At 46.1% G+C, this 27,817-nt stretch overlaps 1 protein-coding gene across 1 annotated transcript in view; it reads left to right on the top strand.

Annotated features, from left to right (window-relative positions):
• Positions 1 to 27,023, top strand: part of TSPAN32 (tetraspanin 32) — a 128,258-nt gene extending 101,235 nt beyond the window's left edge. The window contains exons 5-8 of the mRNA XM_077292687.1: positions 11,550 to 11,651; positions 14,602 to 14,682; positions 16,430 to 16,513; positions 25,832 to 27,023. Coding sequence (XP_077148802.1) covers positions 11,550 to 11,651; positions 14,602 to 14,682; positions 16,430 to 16,513; positions 25,832 to 25,984 — 420 coding nt within the window. The 3' untranslated portion in view covers positions 25,985 to 27,023. The remainder of the gene's footprint in view (positions 1 to 11,549; positions 11,652 to 14,601; positions 14,683 to 16,429; positions 16,514 to 25,831) is intronic.
• Positions 27,024 to 27,817: the final 794 nt, after the last annotated feature.

Here is a 27,817-nt window from a genome sequence, read left to right as displayed (position 1 = left end):
CTATGCCACGAAGAATTGAGGCAGTTCTGAAGGCAAAAGGGGGTCCAACCCGTTACTAGCATGGTGTACCTAATAAAGTGGCCGGTGAGTGTATATATGTGTGTGTGTGCAATGGACTATGTATAGATTTATTGTGTCACTGGCAATAATGTAACATTTGTCTTGAAAAGCTGCATGTCGCACCCAGGTGTTAATATGTACTTTCCTGGGACAAGTAGAATTCTGTCTCCAATCTCACCAGGGAGTCCGGCGGGAAGCCAAGAAGAAATGTAATATTTGGCACCTCCTAGGTCTTGGAAGAGAGATGTTAATTATGGCCTGATAGTATCTCTGGGAGAGCTGTTACACAAAGGATCTCAAGAGAAAATAATATATTCATTGGGGGCGCGGCCATGGTCCAATCAAAAATCAAGCAATTATGATATTAACCTGATTGGCTGTTCTAGAAACCTGACCTCCAGATCAAAGTTATAAATTAGAACTGTATTCAGAGAATCGTGTTCACATGTGAGGGCGGCCTGAGAAGCTGATGTGTTCCACCAACTCCATTCACCCCCCCCCCCCCAGGGAGCAGAAAGCAGTTTACAAGTTAGATGATTTCTGTATGTTTTTCTCCTGTTATTTTATACTATCTTGCATAAGTTGTATGTCGTTTTATTATCGTATTTTCATACCTTTTCTTACTGTAACCACTGAACCTTTTGTTATTAAAGTATAAAACTTTAACAAGTTGAACCTTGAATGTTCTAAAAGAATCCATAGCCTAAGGTGTGAGAGCCTTATGAGTGGTAGGCATTATTAGTATTAATATTTCTGGGACTCATCGCCCGTGTATTCGGTGAGTGGTGGCAGCGTGTATGAGCGGGTGTGTGGCCTGGGTCGGTGTGTGGTCTATGCTCCCATTACAGCATAGGACAGAGGTTGAATGCTGGACTGAGAGTGGGGAGATAGATTAACCCTTGCAGGCACAACCCAAGTCACGTGCTGAGAGCGGGCAAGGTACGAATTAGTGACACCACGGAGAAGGGATCCGTGACAATTGGTGGAGAGCGGTGGGATAGAATTATTTCTATTAGAGCATTAGTGCATGGTTTAAGCAATTATTCCCTGTACTAAAGAATTGGTATCCTTGCGAGGAGTGCACTAGTTCTACAAGGTTCAACTCAGTGCTTACTTAGACTTACTTGTAAACAGTTTCCCCTCCCCACTTTTCTTTTCTTTTATTTGGCAAACGCTGTTCATCGATATGGCAGCCCAGTACAAGAAGCTGATCAAAGATGCTCTGACTGGCCTCTGTGAGCAGAGAGGAATAGAGATGGCCTACAGATCCAGGGAGATGCTGATCCATGGAGCAAAGTGCTGAAGCATCTGGCCAAGGAGAGATTTCACCTCACAGAGACCCAGCAACGCCTGCTCTTGAATCGGAGATACCTGATGGAAATGCCAGTGCTGAGGAGCCTATGGACTGTACTTTACAAATGGACTTACAATGGCTGGGAACAAGTGATCCCAATTTGCGCATGCAGCTTATTCTACAGTACCAACAGGCTGCTGATGCAGAACGCCGGCACCGGGCCGAGAGAGAGGTTGCAGAACGCCAGGAGGACAGAGTTTTCCAGCTTCAGATAGCTCAAATAGAGTGGGGTATCAGTCCTCAGATAACCCCCTCCCAAGATATAAATCCAAGGAGACCATGTCTGGAAAACTTCCCTGTGATGGAGAAGGATACGGACTTAGATATTTTCCTTCGGGGGTTTGAAAAAACCTGCAGACAATACCATCTACCCCGTGAGCAGTGGGCACAATATCTAACCCCAGGATTGAGGCGAAGCCCTGGAAGTCTTTGCTGGCCTCCCACCAGAGCTAGATGGGAACTATGAGGCCATAAAAGAGGCCCTGATCAGGAAATACAACCTAACACCAGAAGTGTATCGGAGAAAGTTCCGGAACCTACAACGTGGATCAGCTGACAGCTATGCAGATGCTGTGAGCACCTTGAGGACCACATTCCACCAAAGGATCAGGGGACTTTCTGTTAACAGTTTTGAGGCCTTAACGGATCTTATGGTCAAGGATCAATTTCAGCACATGTGCCCCACGGATGTACGACAATTTGTGTGTGATCGAGAGCCACAAACTGCAGATCAGGCTGCAAGGATTGCGGACTGCTATGTGGTTAACAGGATGCCTGAGGTGCGGAAGCCATCGTGATTCAGCTGGAGGGGAGGTAAGCCAAACGGGGACCCTTCTCCCTCTGCCAGCCAATCACCAGTGCTGTCCAAGCCCACCTTCTATGGGGCCCTGGGAAATAGACATTCTCTAGGCGATGCACGCCGGTGCGTCTCCTGCAACAAAGTGGAACATGTTAGCGCTGTCTGCCCTGATAGGGAGAAACGCCCAATCACAACCACAAAGCTGTCGGTATCCCCACCATCTGTCCTCTTTGTGGCCGGCTCTAATGCGAGGGCTAATGAGAACTGTCAATCTGTCACTGTTGGCAATAAAGTCACCATTGGTCTCAGGGACACTGGGGCAGAGGTGACCCTGGTGTGTCCAGCCATGATAACCCCTGCCGATATCATACCAGGAAAGGCTATGTCTATAACCGGGATTGGAGGGGTCAACCCTGCCGTGCCCATGGCCCGTGGGTACCTGGACTGGGGAGCAGGGAATGGATTCAGGAAAGTGGGAGTATCAGAGGCTATTCCCACCAATGTGTTGCTAGGCACGGACCTGGGGAGGATGGTGTCCCACTATGTTCCTCCCTTGCAAGTAAATGATATAAAGAAGGTGGAAGCAAGTGACCCACCTGAGATCCCTTGCGAGGAGGGAAAATGTCCCAATGCACAGGACTGTAAATATGTGGCAGCTGTGACCCGGAGTCAGGCTGCAGCTCAGACTCAGGCCCAGAGATTAGAGGATGAGTCTCAGATAGAACTGCCAGGACAGGAGGCCCATACTGTGGTCCCGGAGCCTCCTCACACGGCAGACCCACCAAGGTCCCTGATAACAGACACTGAGGACTCAGCTTCAGACCAGCGCCTGGCAGTCACACTAGGCCAGGGCCTGCAAGCTGACAGTCAGAGCTTCCAGGAGGCCCTGCGGACAGACGTCAGTCTGGAAGAGCTCAGATGTCTTGCAGACCAACCCCCTGCTGCTTCTGGCAAAGAGAGAGTATTCTGAGACCAGGGCAGACTGTATACAGAGACTATCCCCACGGATACTACAGAATCTTGGGACTATGAAAGGCGGCTGATCATCCCTTATCCATTTAGGGAACAATTACTGAGAATTGCCCATGAAATTCCTCTGGCCGGACACCTTGGAATACAAAAGACTAAAGCTCGCCTGACACATAACTTCTATTGGCCCAAGATGGGGACAGATATTGCCAATTACTGTTGATTATGTGTAGTTTGTCAGAGAGTTGGAAAGTCCAGGAATATACAGAAAGCTCCATTGATATCACTGCCTGTGTTCGATGAGCCTTTCCAGCGAGTGGCTGTGCCTATCATAGGGCCACTTGCAATCCCTAGCAGCTCTGGCAAAAAGTACATCCTCACAGTGGTGGACTATGCTACACGATACCTGGAAGCTGTGTCACTGTCCTCCATCCGAGCAGACAAAGTGGCGGATGCTTTACTGACTGTGTTCTCTCGTGTGGGTTTCCCCAGGGAAATGTTGACCGATCAGGGAACCCAGTTCATGTCCGAGCTGATGGAAAGCCTCTGTGAAAGAATACAAGTACAGCATTTTGTGGCCAGCGCCTATCATCCGCAAACCAATGGACTCTGCGAATGTTTTAATGGAACATTAAAGCAAATGCTGAAAATACTGGTGGAGACTGAAGGGAGAGACTGGGAGCGGTACCTCCCCCATCTGTTGTTTGCCTACAGAGAGGTACCCCAGGCGTCTACTGGATTCTCCCCCTTTGAACTGGTTTATGGGAGGAGGATCAGGGGGCCACTTGATTTGATTAAGGACTGTGGGGGGGACGACCCCAGAACTACTGGAGTCTCAGTGGTCGAATATGTACTGCGGCTCAGAGAGAGAATGCAAAAACTGAGCAACCTGGCCCATGAGAACGTGACGCAGGCCCAAATCAACCAGGTCTGGTACGACTATAATGCCAGACTGAGGGCCTACAAGGAGGGACAGAAGGTTTGGGTGTCGGTCCCTGTGTTACAGAATAAATTGCAGGCCGCATGGGGGGACCATACAATGTACACAAGCGGCTAAATGATGTTAATTATGTGGTGACACTAGATGAGCATGCAAAGCGTCAGAAAGTATTTCATGTGAATATGCTGAAGGCTCATCATGGCAGGAAGACCTGTGTCTGTAGCCTGCCTGAAGAGGGGGAGGCTGATCTGTTACTAGATATGGGGGCTGGGACTCAGTACATGGAGTCCCTGGAGTCAGCAGAGTTTAACCCTGAGCTATCCCACAGTCAGAGGTCTGAGCTGATGGGGGCGCTCCGCGAGTTCACCGAAGTCTTCACAGGGGAGCCTGGTAGGACGCACTTAGCTACTCACCATGTGGACACTGGTACTAATCCCCCAGTATGGCTGTCTGCATACCGTGTCAGCAGAGGTGAAGACACACATGAGGGAACAGGTAGAGGAGATGCTGAACCTCAAGGTGATACAAAAATCCCAGAGTGCTTGGGCCTCGCCTGTGGTTCTTGTCCCAAAAAAGGACCGTGCTACCCGGTTCTGTGTAGACTACAGGAAATTAAATGTACTGACTACATGTGAGGTCTACCCCATGCCGAGGATAGATGAGCTGTTAGAGCAGCTAGCTAAAGCATCGTACCTCACCATCAAGGACCTAAGTAGGGGATACTGGCAGATACCCCTGACCAGAGAAGCTCAGGAGAGGTCTGCTTTTATAACACCATTCGGGCTGTTTGAGTTTCTGGTGATGCCATTCGGTATGAAGAATGCCCCTGCAACCTTCCAGAGGTTAGTTAATCACTTATTGGAAGGATGTGATGGTTTTGCCGTCGCTTATCTCGACGACATAGCCATTTTTAGTGATTCTTGGGAGGAACACCTCGTACATCTTTGTCAGGTGTTGCAAAGGCTTAAAACTGCAGGTCTTACTGTTAAGCCAGGGAAATGTCAGGTAGCCATGCGGGAAGTACAATACCTAGGACACCGGGTGGGGGAGGTCTGCTAAAACCTGAGCCAGGGAAGGTAGAAGCCATTACAGCCTGGGCCACCCCACAAACCAAGAAGCAGGTACTGTCCTTCCTGGGTACGGCTGGCTACTATAGGAGGTTTGCACCAAACTAAGGTGCTCTGGCCAAACCGCAAACTGACCAGGAAGAAACTTTCCAAAATTGTCTCCTGGAGTCCTCAGTTCACCCGTCCTGCAGGCCCCAGATTTCACTCGCCAGTTTGTAGTGCAGACAGATACCAGCACCTATGGGCTAGGTGCGGTTCTCAGCCAGGTGAACCAACAAGGAGAGGAGCACCCAATTCTGTACCTAAGCAGGAAACTCCTGCCCAGAGAAGTGGCTTATGCCACCATTGAAAATTGTGTGGGCTCTGCAGAAGCCGCAACCATACCTCTATGGGTGCAACTTCACCGTGATCACAGATCATAACACATTGAGTTGGCTCAACAGAGTAGTTGGGGACAACGGGAAATTGATTAGATGGAGTTTGATACTTCAGCAATATGATTTCACAATTTCAGCATAAGAAGGGAGCCAATCATGGCAATGCTGATGGCCTATCTCGCCAAGGTGGGGCGGAACCAGATACTTGCTTGGGAGCTGACCTGTAAGTCAACCCCCACACATGTTCATAAGGAGGGAGGTGTGGTGAAATATGTGTGTATATATATATGTGTGTGCAGTGGACTATGTATAGATTTACTGTGTCACTGGCAATAATGTAACATCTGTCTTGAAAAGCTGCATGTCGCACCCAGGTGTTAATATGTACTTTCCTGGGACAAGTAGAATTCTGTCTCCAATCTCACCAGGGAGTCCTGCGGGAAGCCAAGAAGAAAGGTAACATTTTGCACCTCCTAGGTCTTTGAAGAGAGATGTTAATTATGGCCTGATAGTATCTCTGGGAGAGCTGTTACACACAGGATCTCAAGAAAAAATAATATATTCATTGGGGGCGTGGCCATGGTCCAATTAAAAAGCAAGCAATTATGATATTAACCTGAGGGGCTGTTCTAGAAACCTGACCTCTAGACCAAAGTTATAAACTAGATCTGTATTCAGAGAATCGTGTTCACATGTGAGGGCGGCCTGAGAAGCTGATCCACCAACTCCATTAACCCCCTCCCCCCCCCACACTCAGGGAGCAGAAAGCAGACTACAAGTTAGATTATTTCTGTAAGTTTTTATCCTGTTATTTTATACTATTTTGCATAAGTTGTATGTCTTTTTATTATCATATTTTTATACCTTTTCTTACTGTAAGTACTGAACCTTTTGTTGTTAAAGTATAAAACTGTAACAAGTTGAACCTTGAATGTTCTAAAAGAATCCATAGCCTAAGGTGTGTGAGCCTTATGAGTGGTAGGCATTATTAGTATTAATATTTCCGGGACTCATTGCCCGTGTATTTGGTGAGTGGTGGCAGCGTGTATGAGCAGGTGTGTGGCCTTGGTCGATGTGTGGTTTATGCTCCCATTACAGCATAGGACAGAGGTTGAATGCTGGACTAAGAGTGGGGAGATAGATTAACCTTTTCAGGCACAACCCAAGTCACGTGCTGAGAGCGGGCAAGTGACGAATTAGTGACACCACGGAGAAGGGATCCCTGACACTAGGGATTGACCAATCTATACAGGAACCAGTTGGGAGTAGGTGTGACTTATCTTTATAGCTAATCTTCTTTACTCCCTTTACCCGTGTGTGAGTGTGGTATGTGCATAACAACTACATCCCATTTTGTGCCCTCACACTATATACTGCCCCCTATGCTATACCCTCACATGAAAATCAGTGTTCGTGTCTTTAGGCTGCTGTGCATTATTATCTTGTGAGTGACATCTGTTTAGCAAAATTAGCACTAAATACAAAGACCCCATATCTCTGGAACCATATGTCAGATTTCTAAAAAATTCAAAAAAACATGGAATACTCAGGCGAGCAGCCACTGGGTAGCTTTATACTTGGTGACAGGTCCTCTTTAATGCTAACTTGTGAGTGTATTATACATTCAATTTTAACGTGAGGGCATTTAATATTTTATTCCAAGAACTGTACGTCACTGTATTGATCCCATGTCACTAGGAAGTGATGAATAAGCGTCTGTGAATATTGCTCCTGATTATAAAGTATTCTCTAGAATCTCTGCATGGAAACAGAGGAGCGGAGAGAGCGCATGAAATGTGGGGGTGGAGGACAAAAATCCAATACACTGAGATAGACGTGTAAAGTGGGTGAAGAGAACACTTAAAGGGAACACTTAAAGGGATGCAGACATTCTAGAGTTAACAGCAAGTAATAATCAAGACTTCCATGATTCTTAGCCAGCGCTTGATGTGGAAGCAGAGAATTTGCTTCTGAACAACATCTTCCAATTAAAATCAACATAAATACTGTAGTCCTTTGACTTAAATACAATGCCTTTCTTCTCTTGCACGGATGTGGAGTTGCACCATGTTTTCTTCTCCAGTCATTTCCAATGGTGGTTCAGTGGTTAGCACTGCAGCGCTGGGGTCATGAGTTCAAATCCCACCAAGGACAACGTCTGCAAGGAGTGTGTATGTTCTTCTCATGTTTGTGTGGATTTCCTCCCTCACACCAAATACATACTGATAGCAATGATAACGTATGTAAAGCGCTGTGGAATATGATAGCGCTATATAAGCAAAGCTGAAAAAAAATAATAAACAATAATCCATGCACAGTTACAGAGCTGTAAAAATCACACATTCTTCTCAACAGAAAACATATAAATTGTTATCTGCTTCCAAGTGAAACCATTACATCATAGCTGCTATCATACTAATTATAATAATTATTAATGCTGGAGAACTAAAAGAAATAGGTTATGTGAACATTAACCCCTTAAGGTTCGCAAATTTTTAGTTTTTGCAAGAGTCATAACTTTTTTATTTTCCTGACAACTTAGCTGTATGAGGGCTTTATTTTGAGGAAAAGCTATAGTTTTGAATTGCACTTTTCATTTTACTATATAATGTGCTAAAAAAATGGGGGGAAAAGTTCCAAGTGTGGTGAAATGTGAAAAAAAAGTTGTTTTTTTTTATAGGTGGGGGGTTGTTCCACAGCATTCATCGTGTTTTAAAAATATGACCTGGCAACATAATGATCTGTCCAATTACACCGATACTAACCTTGTATAGTTATTTTATATTTAAGTGCTGAAGAAAAAAATAAGGAAATTAGCAAAAATACAAAAAATTTGGTTTGTGTTGTCATTTTTTTTAGATACATACCTTTTTGATTTACATGAAGGCTAGCTTTTCTGTACATTGAGCTAACATATTTATTGATATTATTTCTGGTTACATATGAGGTTTTAATCAAATTGTATTGAATTCTTTGATGTAATTGTGGTGACCATAACATTATATTTTTTTTTATATATTTTTCTATTCACATTCGGTGAAAGGGGGGTGATAAAAACGTTTAGATTTTTTAATGTTTTAGCATTTTCTAATTAGTACTTGAACCTGTTAGCTCTTGATTGCTAATGCAATACCATAGTATTGTAGTGTATCGTGAATTGTACAATTCCTTATGAAGCTAAGACTAAAGGTACCTTCACACTAAGCGACGCTGCAGCGATATCGACAACGATGCCGATCGCTGCAGCGTCGCTGTGTGGTCGCTGGAGAGCTGTCACACAGACAGCTCTCCAGCGACCAACGATGCCGAAGTCCCCGGGTAACCAGGGTAAACATCGGGTTGCTAAGCGCAGGGCCACGCTTAGTAACCCGATGTTTACCCTGGTTACCAGCGTAAATGTAAAAAAACAAACACTACATACTTACATTCGTGTCCCTCGCCTTCAGCTTCCCTGCACTGTGTAAGCGCCGGCCCTAAAGCACAGCGGTGACGTCACCGCTGTGCTTTGCTTTCCGGCCGGCACTGACACATTCAGTGCAGGAAGCTCTGAGCAGCAGCGCGGACGCCGGGGGACGTGACGGACATCAGAGGGTGAGTATGTAGTGTTTTTTTTTTACTTTTACAATGGTAACCAGGGTAAATATCGGGTTACTAAGCGCGGCCCTGCGCTTAGTAACCCGATATTTACCCTGGTTACCATTGTAAAACATCGCTGGCATCGTTGCTTTTGCTGTCAAACAGGACGATACATGCCGATCTGACGACCAAATAAAGTTCTGGACTTTCAGCAACGACCAGCGATATCACAGCAGGATCCAGATCGCTGCTGCGTGTCAAACACAACGATATCGCTATCCAGGACGCTGCAACGTCACGGATCGCTATCGTTATCGTTGTAAAGTTGTTTAGTGTGAAGGTACCTTTAGCTCTGGTGGTGGCCAGATGTAAACATTGAACATAGCTACACTGTGTAGCTGTATTCAATGTGTAGCAGCCGCTGCTAGGTACTGCAGATCAGCTCTTAGGCCATAAAATGCAGTAGCCACAACACATTCACCTTACCATCACTTCCTGTTACACCGGCATGGGTTTAGTCACCACTCTGTTTATAGTGAGCGGCAGCTGTAACTGCGCTGCTGCACTGACTGATAGCCGGCCTTAATGATGAGCTCTAATTGATTTACATGGGAGTTATATAATCCTGTGTTTCTTCTGTGGAGCAATAAGGGAAATCATCTACATTCTGCCCTCAGGAACCATATTAATATCCATATAATTATTGTATACAGGTCCTTCTCAAAAAATTAGCATATAGTGTTAAATTTCATTATTTACCATAATGTAATGATTACAATTAAACTTTCATATACTATAGATTCATTATCCACCAACTGAAATTTGTCAGGTCTTTTATTGTTTTAATACTGATGATTTTGGCATACAACTCCTGTCTCAAAACCTGTCTCAATAAATTAGCATATCAAGAAAAGGTTCTCTAAACGACCTATTACCCTAATCTTCTGAATCAACTAATTAACTCTAAACACATGCAAAAGATACCTGAGGCTTTTAAAAACTCCCTGCCTGGTTCATTACTCAAACCCCCATCATGGGTAAGACTAGCGACCTGACAGATGTCAAGAAGGCCATCATTGACACCCTCAAGCAAGAGGGTAAGACCCAGAAAGAAATTTCTCAACAAATAGGCTGTTCCCAGAGTGCTGTATCAAGGCACCTCAATGGTAAGTCTGTTGGAAGGAAACAATGTGGCAGAAAACGCTGTACAACGAGAAGAGGTGACCCGACCCTGAGGAAGATTGTGGAGAAGGACCGATTCCAGACCTTGGGGAACCTGAGGAAGCAGTGGACTGAGTCTGGTGTGGAAACATCCAGAGCCACCGTGCACAGGCGTGTGCAGGAAATGGGCTACAGGTGCCGCATTCCCCAGGTAAAGCCACTTTTGAACCATAAACAGCGGCAGAAGCGCCTGACCTGGGCTACAGAGAAGCAGCACTGGACTGTTGCTAAGTGGTCCCAAGTACTTTTTTCTGATGAAAGCAAATTTTGCATGTCATTCGGAAATCAAGGTGCCAGAGTCTGGAGGAAGACTGGGGAGAAGGAAATGCCAAAATGCCTGAAGTCCAGTGTCAAGTACCCACAGTCAGTGATGGTGGGGGGTGCCATGTCAGCTGCTGGTGTTGGTCCACTGTGTTTCATCAAGGGCAGGGTCAATGCAGCTAGCTATCAGGAGATTTTGGAGCACTTCATGCTTCCATCGGCTGAAATGCTTTATGGAGATGAAGATTTCATTTTTCAGCATGACCTGGCACCTGCTCACAGTGCCAAAACCACTGGTAAATGGTTTACTGACCATGGTATTACTGTGCTCAATTGGCCTGCCAACTCTCCTGACCTGAACCCCATAGAGAATCTGTGGGATATTGTGAAGAGAAAGTTGAGAGATGCAAGACCCAACACTCTGGATGAGCTTAAGGCCGCTATTGAAGCATCCTGGGCCTCCATAACATCTCAGCAGTGTCACAGGCTGATTGCCTCCATGCCACGCCGCATTGAAGCAGTCATTTCTGCCAAAGGATTCCCGACCAAGTATTGAGTGCATAACTGAACATTATTATTTGATGGTTTTTTTGTTTGGTATTAAAAAACACTTTTATTTGATTGGACGGGTGAAATATGCTAATTTATTGAGACAGGTTTTTTGGGTTATCAGGAGTTGTATGCCAAAATCATCAGTATTAAAACAATAAAAGACCTGACAAATTTCAGTTGGTGGATAATGAATCTATAGTATATGAAAGTTTAATTGTAATCATTACATTATGGTAAATAATGAAATTTAACACTATATGCTAATTTTTTGAGAAGGACCTGTATTAGACGAAGACCCCTAAAAGGCATCTGCCGTAGTCTGTCGTATTGCTCATGGTTTACTTTTGTTGAATTTTATTCTAATTTCTTCCAGGTTGAGTCTTCCATCTTGGATGTGTATGATGACCTGTACGAGCGAGTTCTTAGAGGATATCCCGGGAAAGCACAGGAACATCTTTTGCAAGCACATGACATAGTAAGATCAAATTATTTTTTTAGCTCACAATTGGCAGATAATGTCCTACTTGGCTGGGACAACCGATGTATCTTTTATGATGTTGGTCAGTTTAATTACAAAGATTCAATTACCGTACATCCCAAGTTTCTCAGAGCGTGACTAGCCATCCACAGAGTCTCTACAGTCAATGGTTGTTGGTTGTAGTGGAGACTATCTCCATGGTGTGGCATCTGATTTCCATAAGAATGTGAGAGATTGGATGCTTCTGCATGAGTATGGCTACAGCAATATAGACTTTTAAAGGTGCCATATTACAACTTTGTCATTTAAAGGGGTCATCAATGTCTGACCAGTGGGGGTGCGAGACCCGGTGCCCACACCGATCAGCTGTTCCCGGAGTTCTCGACGTCCGATACTGCTCAGTTACAGAAAAGCACAGCACTGTTGACTGTATAGCGGCTGCAGCCGAGAAACACATATCCACCACCTTCAAATCAATGCCTGGCTGCAGCCACTATTCTGTTGATGGAGCTGTGGTGTGCTGCTCCGTAACTGAGCATTTCCAGCCGCCGTGGACACCGGGAACAGCAGAGATGCTGGATGTCACACTCCCTCCGATCAGACATTGATCTCCTATCCTAAGGATAGTCCATCAACATTAAAGTCCTGGACAACCCCATTCATTTTTCTTGTGCTTATTTGAGAATCACTGGGTGCATGCGTGGCAGTAAACACCAGATACATGTGTCACTTCTGAATCTAAGACTTGCAAAAAAGTTTTGTGAGTCTTTGTTAAATGTAGATCAGTCTTTGCAAAGTTGTGATATTTTGTAATGTGCTTCGTTCCCTCCTTTTGCCTTTTTGTCTTACAAACACCGTGCTGCGGTGTTAACTGCTTCGTTCAAGCTCCTTCTACTGCTGACCAGTGAGAATCCCTACTAATCTGTGTACCGATAAAGTCCCCATGGCATGGATTCAGTGCAATAATTGTGCTGGAAATTTTCAGCAGTTTTTCTGCACCAATTGGCTACTTTAGGTAACTTGTGTTTTTTTTACTGTAATTTAAGTGCTTTAGTTACAGCATTTTTATCTTTTTTCAGATGTTTTTTTATTGGTATGTCAAGTTTTAAAGAAAACTAGGTTCTTTAGCTTTTATAAAATCTGTTTCAATTTGCTGAAACCATAATAAGCTGCATTTTTGCCACATGCAAAAATGCAACGGAAAAAAACACAGCATATATTCACTGTGGGAATTTTGCCTTAAAGAGGTTGTCCGCTACTTTAACATTGATGGTCGATTCTAAGGATAGGACATCAATGTCTGATCAGTGGGGGTGCGACACCAAGTACCCCCGCCGAACAGCAGTTCTTGGTAGAGCCGGAAGTGCTCAGTTACAGAGAACAGCTCCATCAACTCTATAGTGGCTGCGGCTGGGTACTGCACGTCAGTCACCTATTTAAATCCATAGGGGCAGATATGCAGTACCTGGCCAGGGCCACTATACAAAAGACAGAGCTGCACTGTGCCACTGAAACTGAGAACAGCTGATCGGTGGGGGTGCCGGGTGTCGCACCCCTACTGATCAGACATTGATGATCTATCCTATCAAAAAGAGAGTATAGATTCTTGCTGACCAGCGGATGTGTTCAGATTCTTACATCTTGGGACTCTTAAAGAGAGTCTGTCACCCATAAAACTTTAACGAAACTGCTAGCACTGTCATGAATCGTTTTTGAGACATCAGGAGAGTGCTGGCAGTGTCAGTGCGGGCGTATTCTCCTTCCTCGCTCCTTGTTGGTGCAGCCATGTGCTACAGTGACCCACTTGTCAATGTAGCGGGCGGCTACTACAGTCTCGAACAAAGAAGGAATGTTCGTGCACACTGACACTGTGAGGGCTGTGCTGGCCTCCAGCAGTCTCAGGACGATTCAGTTAGCTGAATAGTCCTTGAAACACCTTTAAGTGTATCAGGCTCGGACTGGCCCACTGGAAGACAGGAGAATCCTTCGGTGGGCCCTCATGCAGGAATTTGCTCTCCACTCCACCTATACGAGAAGTAGTTGTTTCACTATGTTCAGAGAAGGGCATCATCTCAACATTTATTTAACAACCTACCCCATTCATTACTATATAGAAAACTAGGTACATTTGTGACCGAGGGTAATGTGATATTTTCGTATAGCTGAACAGTGGGCCGCCAGAGTCAGTGTTAATGGCGGGACTTTGGCATCCCAGTCCGGCACTGAACTGGACCATTCTTAAGACTCTTGGAGACCAGCAGAGCTCGCAGTGTCAGTGCGTGTGCGCTTTCCTGCCTTGTTCCTGACTATAGCGGCAGCTCGCTACACTGACAGTTATTAGGGTGTAGAAAGCGGCTGCTACAGCAAGGAGCGAGGGAGGAGAGCGCGCACGCACTGACAATGTACGTGTAGGGCACTTAAAGTGGCCATCACCGTGGGCAAACAAGTGCTGTCAAACCAGTTATCGGGTAGTACCCCTTATTCTAATTGAAGGGGCAGAATGATGCCACACCAAGGGAGCCCTGATTTACATATCGAATAAAACTTTTTTCTGCACAGCTGTAAAATCTATAGTACAGGCATGATTTCTATAGGGGTTAAGTCTCCTATATAACTACAAGCCGCTTAATTGGAGTTTCGAGGGTGACAGCAAAACAGCAATGTAGCATGTTTTTTTGGAATGGAAGAGGCAAAAAATATGAAAAAGTTTATCACAAGAATTCATAACTTTGAAAAAGCCAATCAATATTTGAATAAATGAAAAGTTGAGCTCTTTCAATGCTTATTATTAAGTCAGACTATAAACATTTCTATATCTCTTCCACTTTTATAAGAGCCTAAAATAATCAAGTATATAGGGGCATGGTTTGCCCAAATTTTTGTTCAATCGATGGTTTTCATTTATACATATGTATACTGTATATATACTGTATATTTCTGTTCTTAGTTTCGATGCTGTGGGAAGAGCTGGAAACAGCAGGTGATATCTGCTCCGCAGATTATGTGCAGCAGTACGGCAGATGACAAGGTACTTTCCATTTTGCTGCAAGCAGTCTGCTAATTCTATTCTTTAATGCTGGGTTTACGAGGTTGGGTATAATATAGGTAGAAATAAAGATGAACAATGGTGAAAAAAAAAACAGTAGGACACAATACATGTCATAATATTCTGCTGGTGAACTTGTCATTTCTGGGATCTGCTTGGTTATATAAGAAGCATTGAAATATTATTTTGCCCACCTATATCTATTGTGATGCTGCTGCAGTGCAGTTTAGCGCAACCTCCACCAGGGGGTGCTTGTGAGAGAAGAGAGGTTGCACACTCACAGCGTAGCAACGCTGAACAGCCGCACAGGTGTCATAGGTATGAAATTGTGGTCAGACGAGCGGAGTCAGAAACTGTCAGGAGCAGTACCAGAGGTAACAACAATGAACGAAGTCAGAGACAAGCCAGAAGTCAGAGCCAAATGAGAGTGCGGTATCCAAAACGAGAGACGTAAGATGGAGTCGGGGTACAAGCCAGAAGTCAAAGCCGATCGGGGAACGAGGTATCAGAGACGGAAAGCAAGAGGCAGGGTACAGAGATCAGGCTGAGTCATACACTGTTAAGAAAACCACCAGACGAACACTAAGTCAGGGGTAGGGATCAGGTCTCAATACAGGAAGTCAGAGGCATAAGGATCATCAGGGTATACGGGTCAGCTGCCCTAGCCTGGAAGCATGAACTATCACTGACACAAGCAACCAGAAATAGCACCAGTAAATAGCCACCCAAGAACCAAAGAGAGGCAGGAAAGGTTAACCCCTCCATGACCAGGCCAGGGAAAGAGAAGCAAGAAGCAAACCCCGACCTGGATATTCTCCATGGGAGACTAGAAGCTGCAGTACTTTGATCGCCTCTGCCACACATAGGCGATGACCGGATTGCCTGTGTGTAGCAGAAATTCTCACTTGCTATGAGTGCCGTCCATGGGGTGGCGCTCATAGCAATTTGGCAATGACAACCATAGAGGTCTGCTGCAGGTCATGCCGACCCATCGGTGACCCGCGATCATGTGATGGAGTCACCAATGGGCGGGATTAGCGTTACACTTCCTGGAAGCACGAGTTAAATGCCTTTGTTAGAGATGGACAGCAGCATTTACCTAGTTAACAGCTACGGGTGGATTGCGATTCCACCCGAGGCTGTTGCAGACACATGTCAGCTGTATAGATCAGCTGTCATGTGCCTGGAAAGTTGCAGGCTATTACGCCACATGTCGGTTAAACGGAGTTTGGCAGCCAGATTTGCTATGTAATCTGAGAGCAGCATGATGTTGGGGCAGAGAGCCCGATTTACGCGATGTGTCACTTACTGGGTTGCTTGTTGTAGATTCTAGAAAATCGGCAGGAGATTAACACTAGAGGACTAGTTGCTTTGTGCCATGCAGTCCTCCTGCTCTGTGTAGCTCCACCTTCAATTTACAGTGTGCAGAAAAGCTACCAATCAGTGGTGTGGGCGGAGCTATACAGGGCTCAGCATTCAGAGAACTGCTAGATCTGCAAAAGAGAAAACAGGGATTATATTAAAATGACAGCAAGCAACTCACTAAGTGATACATGAGTGGAATCCGGGTTTCTCTCCCTACATCATGCTGCTCTAAGGTTAAAGAGCCAAAACCTAGTGACACATTCCCTTTAACATGTTAAATAAATCAAAATTGAGATTATAACAAATGTATAAAAGAGCTAAATACTAATTTTGATAATTCTGTGTTTTATCCCTCTCTGTCTAGGACTGTGTATTAGTAATCACAGATGTTCTGCACATGCACTGGTATTGGGTCAGGACTTTGCTGCTATCATCATTGGGACCAACGGTGCGTAGAACTCAATGTATCAATGCAAACTCTTCTTATTGAAATTATATAGACTATGACAATTCCCACTACGTTATATACTGCAAAATTCTACAATAATTTGTGTGGGAATCTCTGCCAAAAGCGCAGACAGGCCCCACTCTTGAGATAGATATGGCTGACATTGATTGATATGAGGATAAATGAACAAGATGGGAAAACATTTCCAAATGTATTATCATAGTCATATTACAACAAGCTCGTTAGTGGTCATGTAGATTGGAAGTGTAGACACCAGCCCGGATCCCAAACACTTGTAGTTTTATTATGTCATTAAAGGGATTCTCAACAACTTTAAGACATATGGTTAATAGATCCAGATGTGATGCCAATAGTTTTTACGGCTGCAAGCATTCCATAACCCCCACCCCCACGGATTTGTTGGAACCCTCTTACGTTGACTACGGCCTTGGCATTTTATGTGAACAGAAAGGAATGTTTCTTCCTGTTCAGACAGAATATCAAGATTTTCAGCAATACCCAGTGTACATAGGTGTGTTATTCAGCTATGTACATTTGGGATGAGCGTATCGAATATGCACCGAATTGAAATTAGTAGTTTCATGTAAATTAGAACATTTTAAGATTCGATTTGTGGTTTGCAAAAAAAAAAAAACTGCCTGAAACCAGTGTAAGCTTTTTATGGTCAGTAGGGTCCCATCTCTCTCATCTGTAGTGTTACGGATCTGCAACTCAGGACTAGGATAGAAGGGGGAAAACCAAAACCTAAACTGGCAGAACTAGAGATCCCAAAACTGCACAATATAATACACAGAAAGCTAACAAGGCACCAAGCCAGAACACTAGCGGATTAACACTGTTGTCCAACAAGGACTGGGAGGCAGGTGCTGGGTAGTAAAGGGTGATACAATCACCTGACCTAGGATAAACCCAGCACCAGGGGAAAAAAACCAGAAGCCAGAAAACCACAACAAGATGGTGGATGGTCAAAACGAAATAGATTCTAACATGTAGTGTGTAAGTTATTATGGTTAGCGAAGTCCTCACTCTCACTCTCTCTCCTGTAGAGTGTAAACTCTTATGGTTAGTGGAGTCCTCTCTCTGTCTCTCTCTCCTGCAATGTGTAAGTTCTTATGGTTAGTCAAGGCCTCTTTCTCACTCTCTCCTGTAGAGTGTAAGCTCTTATGGTTAGCGGAGTAATCTCTCTCTCACTATCCTGTAGAGTGTAGGTTTTTATGGTTAGTGGAGTCCTCTCTCTCTCTCCTGTAGAGTGTAGCTATTATGGTCAGCGAGGTCCTCTCTCTCTCTCCTGTAGAGTATAGCCCTTATGGTCAGTGAGGTCCTTTCTCTCTCACTATCCTGTAGAGTGTAAGCTCTTATGGTCAGTGGGGTCCTCTCTCTCTCTCTCCTGTAGAGTATAGCCCTTATGGTCAGTGAGGTCCTCTCTCTCACTATCCTGTAGAGTGTAAGCTCTTATGGTCAGTGGGGTCCTCTCTCTCTCTCCTGTAGAGTGTAGCTCTTATGGTCAACGGGGTCCTCTCTCTCTCACTATCCTGTAGAGTGTAAGCTCTTATGGTCAATGAGGTCCTCTCTCTCTAACTATCCTGTAGAGTGTAAGCTCTTATGGTCAGTGAGGTCCTCTCTCTCTCTCCTGTAGAGTGTAAGCTCTTATGGTCAGCGTGGTCCTCTCTCTCTCTTACTATCCTATAGAGTGTAAGCTCTTATGTCAGTTGAGTCCTCTCTCTCACTCTCTCCTGCAATGTGTAAGCGCTTATGGTTAGCGAGGTCCTCTCTCTACTGTAGAGTGCAAGCTCTTATGATCAGTGGGGTCCTCTCTCACACTCTCTCCTCTAGAGTGTAAGCTCTTATGTTAGCGGAGTCCTCTCTTTCAGTCTCTCCTGTACAGCGTAAGCTCTTATGGTCAGTGGGGTCCTCTCTCTCTCTCTCACTATCCTGTAGAGTGTAGGTTTTTATGGTCAGTGGGGTCCTCTCTCTCCTCCAATTTGTAAGCTCTTATGGTTAGTGGGGTCATCTCTCTCCTGTAGAGTGTAAGCTCTTATGGTCAGTGAGGGCCTCTCTCTCACTATCCTGTAGAGTGTAAGCTCTTATGGTCAGTGGGGTCCTCTCTCTGTCTCTCTCTCTGCTGTAGAATGTAGCTCTTATGGTTAGTGAGGTCCCCTCTCTCACTATCCTGTAGAGTGTAAGCTCTTATGGTCAGTGAAGTCCTCTCTCTCCTGTAGAGTGTAAGCTCTTATGGTCAGTGGGGTCCTATCTCTCCTGTAGAGTGTAAGCTCTTATGGTCAGTGGGGTCCTCTCCCTTCTGTAGAGTGTAAGCTCTTATGGTCAGTGGGGTCCTCTCTCTCCTGTAGAGTGTAGCTCTTATGGTCTGTGGGGTCCTCTCTCTCTCCTGTAGAGTGTAAGTGCAGCGCCCCAGAGTCCTGGTCGTTGCAGTAGCATGGTTCAGCCACTAAGGGGGGCCATGCTGCGTTCGATGGCACGGAAGGAGTTCTCTGAGCAGGTATCACAGTCACCAATACATTTCACAGCTGGGCCTCCGGGGGGAGCTAAGGGTGCTATTCATTAGGCCACTCCCCACCATAGTGGGTAAACTGGGGGTCAGGCAGGAAGTTAGAGAGAACGCTGACGGGATTGAACGGAGCAACACCTGGTGGCAGAGGGTGTTGTGAAGGGAGAGACTGTAGGGTCTCTGCCAGGGGTGGGATCCTGGCAGAGGCTTGGCATGGAAAGAACGTAAAGGGACCGTGCCTGCTCAGCATAGCGGCGGTGCCCAAGGAAGGACTAAGAAGCGAGATAGATTGTGCTGAGTGAGAAACGAAATCAAGCGAAAGGAGATACCAGTGAGGGTTGTGCTGAAAGAGGCAGCACCTTACTGAGGCGCACTACCGGTGGCCGGAACGCCGAGGAGGTAAAGAGTTTCAAGCCATACCTCAGACCTACGGCAGGGCAGTTAGCTTGAGGCGGACTGTCTCACGCATCACCCAGGAAGGCAAAGGGGGGTACCAACAGGAGAGGGGCGCAGATAGAGTCCCGGAAGATCTCCGAGCCTCCCCGTCATACGGGTGCGTTCCTACCATAGTATCTGGAGGGACGAGGAAGATCATTGCGAATTAAGTTGTTGTGAGGGAACACGAGAAACAGACACAACAGTTGTGGGGTACTTTCCGTAAGCACAGCAGGGAAGGACTGCAACACATAGCGCTAGAAGGAAGGCACCGATTTCCACCTGCAAGGAGAGCTCTGGAAGTGCCATTGGACCGGCCGGACTTGCGCAGCCTGGTGAGCCGTATTCCGGACTGAGGACCCAGAGAGCTTCAGTAAAGAGGTAAAGAGACTGCAACCTGGTGTCCTCGTTATTTACCGCGACCTGCACCCCACAACTGCACCGCTACAACATCACTTATTGCACCGGACGTCCCCCACTGACAGACAGGGCCACGGACCGGGTCTAGCCACCGTGACAACCCCAGGACTGAGACCTAGAGGCCCGGCTCCGGGTACCCCTAGGCCCTGCGGCGGTGTGGGGGCGCTCCAACTTGGCGTCACGAACAGGATCTACTTAAGCCTGAAGAATCAGGTCATGTGTGCCTAGAGACTGTGATTTACTGTACTTTATTGCAAGATTGTGCTGCGCCATTGGCCGCCAGAAGTTCCCGCCAAAAGGCGCCGCCATTGCTACACCCCAGGAGAAGGAGGGTGTGTTATGGGCGGAGACTCCCAGTGTGGCGCGAGAAATGGCTACCGCCCCCTGCACTTCTGGCTGCAAAGAGATGACCTGCCCCAAAACAGAAGACAACCCCCTGAGATGCAACGGCGGGAAGCTGGCGACGGAGAAGCCCGACCTCGGAGAAATGGCGGAGTTAGGTGCATGCACTGCCAGCGACTATCAGGCGGCGATGATGAACGGCGAGTGCCTGAGCGAGGAAGAAGCGGTTCAGGCCTGCCTTTCTTCACCGGAGATGGACCGGAAGGCCGCGGACCCGACAGCAGAGCTACGTCCACCAATCCCGACCTCGGAGTTAGAGGAGGGGGAACCACGGCCAGCGGGGCCGAATCCGAGCATCCCATTGGAGGAGCCCCGGTTCGGGCTGCAGCAAATTCCAGCGTCCTCGTTAACGGACCGGAGCGACACCGATGGAACCATATTAGGCGCAGGTATGGCCGACGTCCCTGCTCCCCTCCGCGAGCCCACTTCCATGACCCACCTCTATCGCAGTAGGGAGCGACTTATCTCGGCAGGGCTAATGGTGCTATCCCCCGATGACCTGGGGAGGATGGTGCCACCGCTGTCGACTGGAGTGGGGGAGCCTGTGGATGTGAGCTTAGATGGAGTAGTTCTTCGGTGGGACACCCCCTGGTTTAGAGCAGATGGATCCCGGGAGAACGGGTCCACTCTTGCGGTGCTTACATGGGAACAATATAGACAGTGCTTGATTCTGCAGTGGAAAGGACGGAAAGGAGCTGAGTCGATGGGCCCAACGAAAGTACAACAACCCCCCCCGGCATGGGATGACAGAGACGCGGTAAGGCGGGGCACTGTGTTGGCCTACCATGTAAAAAGGGGGTGGGGCCTCATACACGAGCCGGGACTGGATACTGATGTTTTCGTTGCGCACTGTAACGTGAGGGCTCCCTGTTGTGGCCGAAGTGGAGAACCGTTACAAAAGGGGGATCCAGTGACCTACAGCCGCCACTTGAACCCACTCGGGTGGTATGCACGAAATGTTCGGCGGTGTATGTCTGGGCCTGCGGCACCTGCAGCCCCAGATCTGGTCCCGGGAGCGCCTGAACTTGTCACTATCGCGACGGTACGCCTAGTGGCAGCCCCGGAGTTGGCCAGTCGAGTCCATCTGCATGTTCGAACCGAGGACACTGGCGCTGTAGTGACCGGGGTCCAGGAACCAAAGCCACCGGAAGGAGAATAAACCTCGATACCATGAAAATGTAAATAGTTAACTGTTCATTCCTTTAACTGTTCCTGTTTGCTAAACCCGTCTAGGGTTAAAGGTGACCCCTTTGTTGACCCGGGGTCACTGTTGTTTTCCTGAAGTTTATACAGTTTTAAAAAAGAGAACTGCAGAAATCATGAACTGCGCATGATTCAAACTTTCCCTTGTAAATAGTTTGCACTTTCTTAAAGGTGCTCCCTACTGGTTTTAGTCAAAAGACACTTTGCGAAGAAACCGTTCCTACTGGTCCTAGTTAAAGACACTTTGTGAAGATACCGGACCGGAACTTTGCATGAGACTGGTAGGCTGAGAAGACGAGCTACCTCAGAGAGACCTGGTCCCCTCTTAAAGGGGATGTGAAGAATTGTACTTGAAAGCGATACTGTTACAGAACAGTAATGTGGTAATGATGCCTTGAAAAGAAAATGTAACTGTTTTACATGCCGAGTTATATGTGTTGAATTTGTTAAAATGTGAAATTTGAATAATGTTTTGAAGACAGGAAAGATGCAGAGAGCCCGTAGGGGTAGAAGTAGAGGTCTGCATAGTTGAAAGTAAGAGAAGTAATAATGAGGGTGAGGATAGAAGGTAAACCCTGCGTCCCCATTGAAAAGTTACTTTATTGCTAAGGACAGAGAGTGAACCCGTAGGGGTTAGAGAGTGAGTCCTTAAAGGGGCCGAGTAGAGCTGGCTCAGAGTTCTTCAACCGAAAGGAATGTTATGTCTATACTGTGTATAGTAGCGAAAGGCAGTAGGCCCTGGCTGAACAGGGCGGTCCTGTAGAAGAAAGGAGAGGCAGTAGGTCTGGTGCCGTAGGGACAGGCGGTCCTGCAGGTTCACAAGAAGGAGAATGTAAAGTTGAAATGCCTTATAATGTGATTATAGGAAGGCCTTTGATAGACTAAGAGTGTGAGTTTCTTAAAGGCAATGTTAAGTTATTATTTCAAAAAAATTGCACTAAATAGAATACCCGGTTGGGTAACAGAAGTTATTTATACTCTGTAAATTATAAGGTTAATTATGTTTGTAACGTTACAAGTGTCCTCACCTCCCATAAAGGGAAGCCTACTTAAGTATACTTATTGTTATTTGCACTCAACAAAATTGTATGTCTTTTTGCTAACCTGTATTGTTGTTTTTCTTCCCAGTCCCGGAGTACTGTGTTTAACCAGGGGGGAGTGCAGCGCCCCAGAGTCCTGGTCGTTGCAGTAGCATGGTTCAGCCACTAAGGGGGGCCATGCTGCGTTCGATGGCACGGAAGGAGTTCTCTGAGCAGGTATCACAGTCACCAATACATTTCACAGCTGGGCCTCCGGGGGGAGCTAAGGGTGCTATTCATTAGGCCACTCCCCACCATAGTGGGTAAACTGGGGGTCAGGCAGGAAGTTAGAGAGAACGCTGACGGGATTGAACGGAGCAACACCTGGTGGCAGAGGGTGTTGTGAAGGGAGAGACTGTAGGGTCTCTGCCAGGGGTGGGATCCTGGCAGAGGCTTGGCATGGAAAGAACGTAAAGGGACCGTGCCTGCTCAGCATAGCGGCGGTGCCCAAGGAAGGACTAAGAAGCGAGATAGATTGTGCTGAGTGAGAAACGAAATCAAGCGAAAGGAGATACCAGTGAGGGTTGTGCTGAAAGAGGCAGCACCTTACTGAGGCGCACTACCGGTGGCCGGAACGCCGAGGAGGTAAAGAGTTTCAAGCCATACCTCAGACCTACGGCAGGGCAGTTAGCTTGAGGCGGACTGTCTCACGCATCACCCAGGAAGGCAAAGGGGGGTACCAACAGGAGAGGGGCGCAGATAGAGTCCCGGAAGATCTCCGAGCCTCCCCGTCATACGGGTGCGTTCCTACCATAGTATCTGGAGGGACGAGGAAGATCATTGCGAATTAAGTTGTTGTGAGGGAACACGAGAAACAGACACAACAGTTGTGGGGTACTTTCCGTAAGCACAGCAGGGAAGGACTGCAACACATAGCGCTAGAAGGAAGGCACCGATTTCCACCTGCAAGGAGAGCTCTGGAAGTGCCATTGGACCGGCCGGACTTGCGCAGCCTGGTGAGCCGTATTCCGGACTGAGGACCCAGAGAGCTTCAGTAAAGAGGTAAAGAGACTGCAACCTGGTGTCCTCGTTATTTACCGCGACCTGCACCCCACAACTGCACCGCTACAACATCACTTATTGCACCGGACGTCCCCCACTGACAGACAGGGCCACGGACCGGGTCTAGCCACCGTGACAACCCCAGGACTGAGACCTAGAGGCCCGGCTCCGGGTACCCCTAGGCCCTGCGGCGGTGTGGGGGCGCTCCATAAGCTCTTATGGTCAGCGGGGTCCTCTCTCTCCTGTAGAGTGTAAGCTCTTATGGTCAGTGGGGTCCTCTCTCTCTCCTGTAGAGTGTAAGGTCTTATGGTCAGTGAGATTCCCTCTCTCTCTCTTCTGTAGAGTGGAAGCTCTTATGGTCAGTGGGGTCCTCTCTCTTCTGTAGAGTGTAAGCTCTTATAGTCAGTGGAATCCTCTCTCTCCTGTAGAGTGTAAGCTCTTATGGTCAGTGGGGTCCTCTCTCTCCTGTAGAGTGTAAGCTCTTATGGTCTGTGGGGTCCTCTCTCTCCTGTAGAGTGTAAGCTCTTACGGTCAGCGGTGTCCTCTCTTTCTCACCTGTAAAGTGTAAGCTCTTGTGGTCTCTTTCTCTCTCCTCTCACACATGTGTATTTTCTGAACATTTACAAGCATTTTCAAAAGATCCGCTCATCTCTACCATACACTCTTCACATTCGGCAGCCACCAGAGCTGATAATCTGATCTCCAGCACCGCCACCGATCTTACATTGATGGCTTATCCTAAGGTTAGACCATCAACTGAAAGTAGTGGAAAACCCATTTAAAGCCTTTGTAACAGATTGTACGACCTCACTGGTTAATGGTATCCTCACGTCAACCTCACTCTGTGTACTTGAAGTTTAATTGTGTTTACATCTTCCGGGAACAAGAAAAACGTAGATTCCGAAGTAAGTCATTGCTCATTCCCTGTACATTATATTCCCAAATAGGAGAGAGTTCTACGAGAACTTTCAGGCAAAAGTTTGAAATGTTCTTTGTTTACAGAAGAGGGGTTAAAGAAAGGGAAGAAATGAGAGAAACAAATGGCGCTTCAAGAAAAATGTTCTCATGTAACAAGAGTAAACTCTGTCCAGACTCAGGAGCTGCGCTCTGCATTCAGCTGTTCCTCCACTTGTCCCCTAAAGAAGAAAATGATTTCTTCTTTCTGTTAAAGGCGTATTCCACTGATTAACTGTGCAGTATTTCGTCTGCATGCCATAAGTGTGCAGTCTGAGTGGAAAATCTAAAAGGGTTTTTCTGTTGTGGTTTCACACACAATATTTTTTGGGGAAAAATGCAATTTTTTTTACATGACATTTTTGTTCTTGGTGGATTTTTTTTCCTGCATTTATTTTTATTTTTGCCACAATGCTGAGTCCAGATGTGAAATATTTAAAGCGTGTCGTTTTAATTTTAATAGTACACGTATAAATAAGGAATGTTGTAATAAATCTTATCATAGAAATCGGCTTCTTTCTCCCCCAGGACTGATCAGTCATTCTCAAAATTCTCACTTCATGGGTAAAATATGTATTCAGTGAAGACAGATTTTTACTTTACTGAAATAGGAAATCATACTTACTACTGGTAAACCTTTATGTAGAGGAGGATGAGGGAGGAGCTAGAGGTAGAGCTCCTCCTCCACCTTTAGCACCTCCCCTCTACATAGAATCTTATGAGCTCCAATTGTCATCTGTTATCTCAGTAATGGGAAAATCTGTATTCACTGAAGACAGATTTTACTCCTGAAGTGAGAATTTTTGAGAATGAACAATCAGTCCAGGAGTTAATACAATTCTTTTTTTTTGTGTATCTGTTCGCAAAAAAAAAAGACATGTTCAGTTCACCTGATGAAAAAAAACTTTGAACTCTCAAGATGAGAGTGGACACTGAATTCCAATTGGAAGGATAATAGAACGCATGTGAGAAAAATGGTTACCTTGTCCAGCACTCAATGACAACATTTTCCAAGTAAAAAAGACCTCCATTGATCCATTGGTTGACAGCTATCCACGGTACATGGAAACCTCCAGTCCTGCTCTTAAGTAACAAGACAATGCTCTGTGAGCTCAATACGTCAGCAGAAGCTGCACAAATCTCTGATTGGCTACAATACATCTGCCTGGAGATCAGGCCATTACTCACAGAGCATTGCCTACATGGGATAGCACTCTATCTACTGAGAGCAGGACCAGCCATGTCTACAGTCAGATTCTTTCGATAATCTATTCTTTTTGTTTTGTGTCTCCATAGATTTATGGCATGGTGCTGTCATCTTTTCTCTACTTCTCCCTACCAAGAGGAAACATTTGGGAGAGAAGAGGAGAATATAGCTTAAATGGTGGCTTACAATCAACACCAGCCACCCCCCTGATACAGCTGATGCCCTACCAGTCCGCACAATGACCATGTAGAAGAACGCTGACTTGTGAGACCAAATTTAGGGGCCATCACCCACCCAATATACATTTAGCATGGTGGAAATGTCATTGTGGAAGACCTAACCAAGTGGATTTCTTCATTGTATCTGTAGGCAAATCTGTGTGTACCATTAGCATAATCATCATCAATTGAGCAAATTTTTTTTGCAACCCATATGGCCACGTTACGTCACGCCAAAACGGTACTCCAATTTGCCCAGTGAGCCGGCAGTACATGTCGCACTGGGTAGGCCCCAAATTGTAAGTGGGCATAGGGCCACCTAACACCTCTAGCTACACCACTGGTTTACAGATAACCCAGTTTAGAGGGAACAAGGGTCACATACTAATAGTGAAGAAAGGAGTCGTCAGCAGAAAATGACTGTTCAAACCAAGCAAAGGCATTTGTGGCTAAAAAGAAGACTGCACCTTCCCACATACATGGCCTCATCTCTCTTCGCCTTCCTCTGCCTTGATTGACAGCCGTCTTTACACGAACCAGAAGAGGATGAATATAGATGGAAAACAAGTAAGTGGGAAGGGAAACTGAACCAGAGGGCACCGATCACCTGTGCTTGGTTTGAACAGTCATTTTCTGCTAATAGATGTAGACTGTCCAAGAAACAGGTTTCCTTTAAATAAATCTAGATATCGAGTAACAGGACACGTTTCAATTTGCAAATTTGTAGAAGGATGAGAAACTTCTCTTTCTAAATAAATCAATCTTTTTTTGAGATGACACTGCTTCATTTGGTATTAATAATAACTGATCTATGAATTATAGGGTACTCGGATGTTGTCAAGCTCTGTATGTGATGCCCCCTTATTGAATGACCGCCACAGCCTTCCGTCAGGCTCATCGGCACATGTCATCTATAATCCAATTTTGTATATATTTTTACACCGGCAGAGAGCTTCTTCCTTTCTCTGTATGTCACCGTATGATGAAAGGATATGCTCAGGTTCAGTGCAATAGCCAAGCTAACTCCAAAATGTTGTGCATTTTGTCGTTTTCACACCAGTTTGAATCAACTCCACCAAAATAGGTGGAGCTGGGGCAGAGGCAGGATGGGGTGTAGCCACTCCCACTTGTCAAATGAATCAAAAATGCTGGCATTTTTTATGCCAGAAATGCTACTGCAGTCTCTGACTAAAGGAGAATTTTTGGAGTAGGGCACAGAGGTGCAGATCACTCAAAGAGGCAGCAAATCCATTTACAGTGTACTCCAGCGTAGAATGAAAGTAGGCTACTAAGGGGCCATCATACAGCATGGGAGCAGCTAGAGGGCCATGATACAGTGGGGGGCTACTATAAAGGAAATAAATAAATCAGCTAAGAGACCAACTAATATACTCTACGACCTAAAACATAACCTTTAATAAATAATGTTAAGATGTAAAATGGACAATAGCAATAAAGTGCAAAAAAAGTGCTCATGTGACCAGTGCCAGATTAAAAATTGGTTTTGTCTCACCCAATGGTCCTCATTCTTTATCCTTTTTTCGGGAGCATCCAACAATATTCTCGGGGGGAGGGGGAAAATAGGTATATTTCTATACTGCCCCAGTCGTGCCCCTGTATAGCTCCCGCCCTGACAAGGGCAGTCCCCAAGTCAGTCTGATATATTGTACCCACCAAAACAATGTAAACCTCCCTACGCGTTTCCTCTCCCTTAGGGGAGAATCATCAGGGGAACTGAAAACCAAATGTGGGATATTCCTATCAAGAGAGAGTCCCTGCATCGGCAGGTAACTCCCGTGTCCAGAGTTCCCAGTAGTGGGACCAGACCTATGGTGAGATCTCACTACTAAGGGAGAG

Source organism: Ranitomeya variabilis, chromosome 2, assembly GCF_051348905.1.
Source record: "Ranitomeya variabilis isolate aRanVar5 chromosome 2, aRanVar5.hap1, whole genome shotgun sequence".
Taxonomy (NCBI): Eukaryota; Metazoa; Chordata; class Amphibia; order Anura; family Dendrobatidae; genus Ranitomeya; species Ranitomeya variabilis.
Note: the sequence above shows the minus strand (reverse complement) of the source record. Positions and strands in the feature narration are given on the sequence as shown.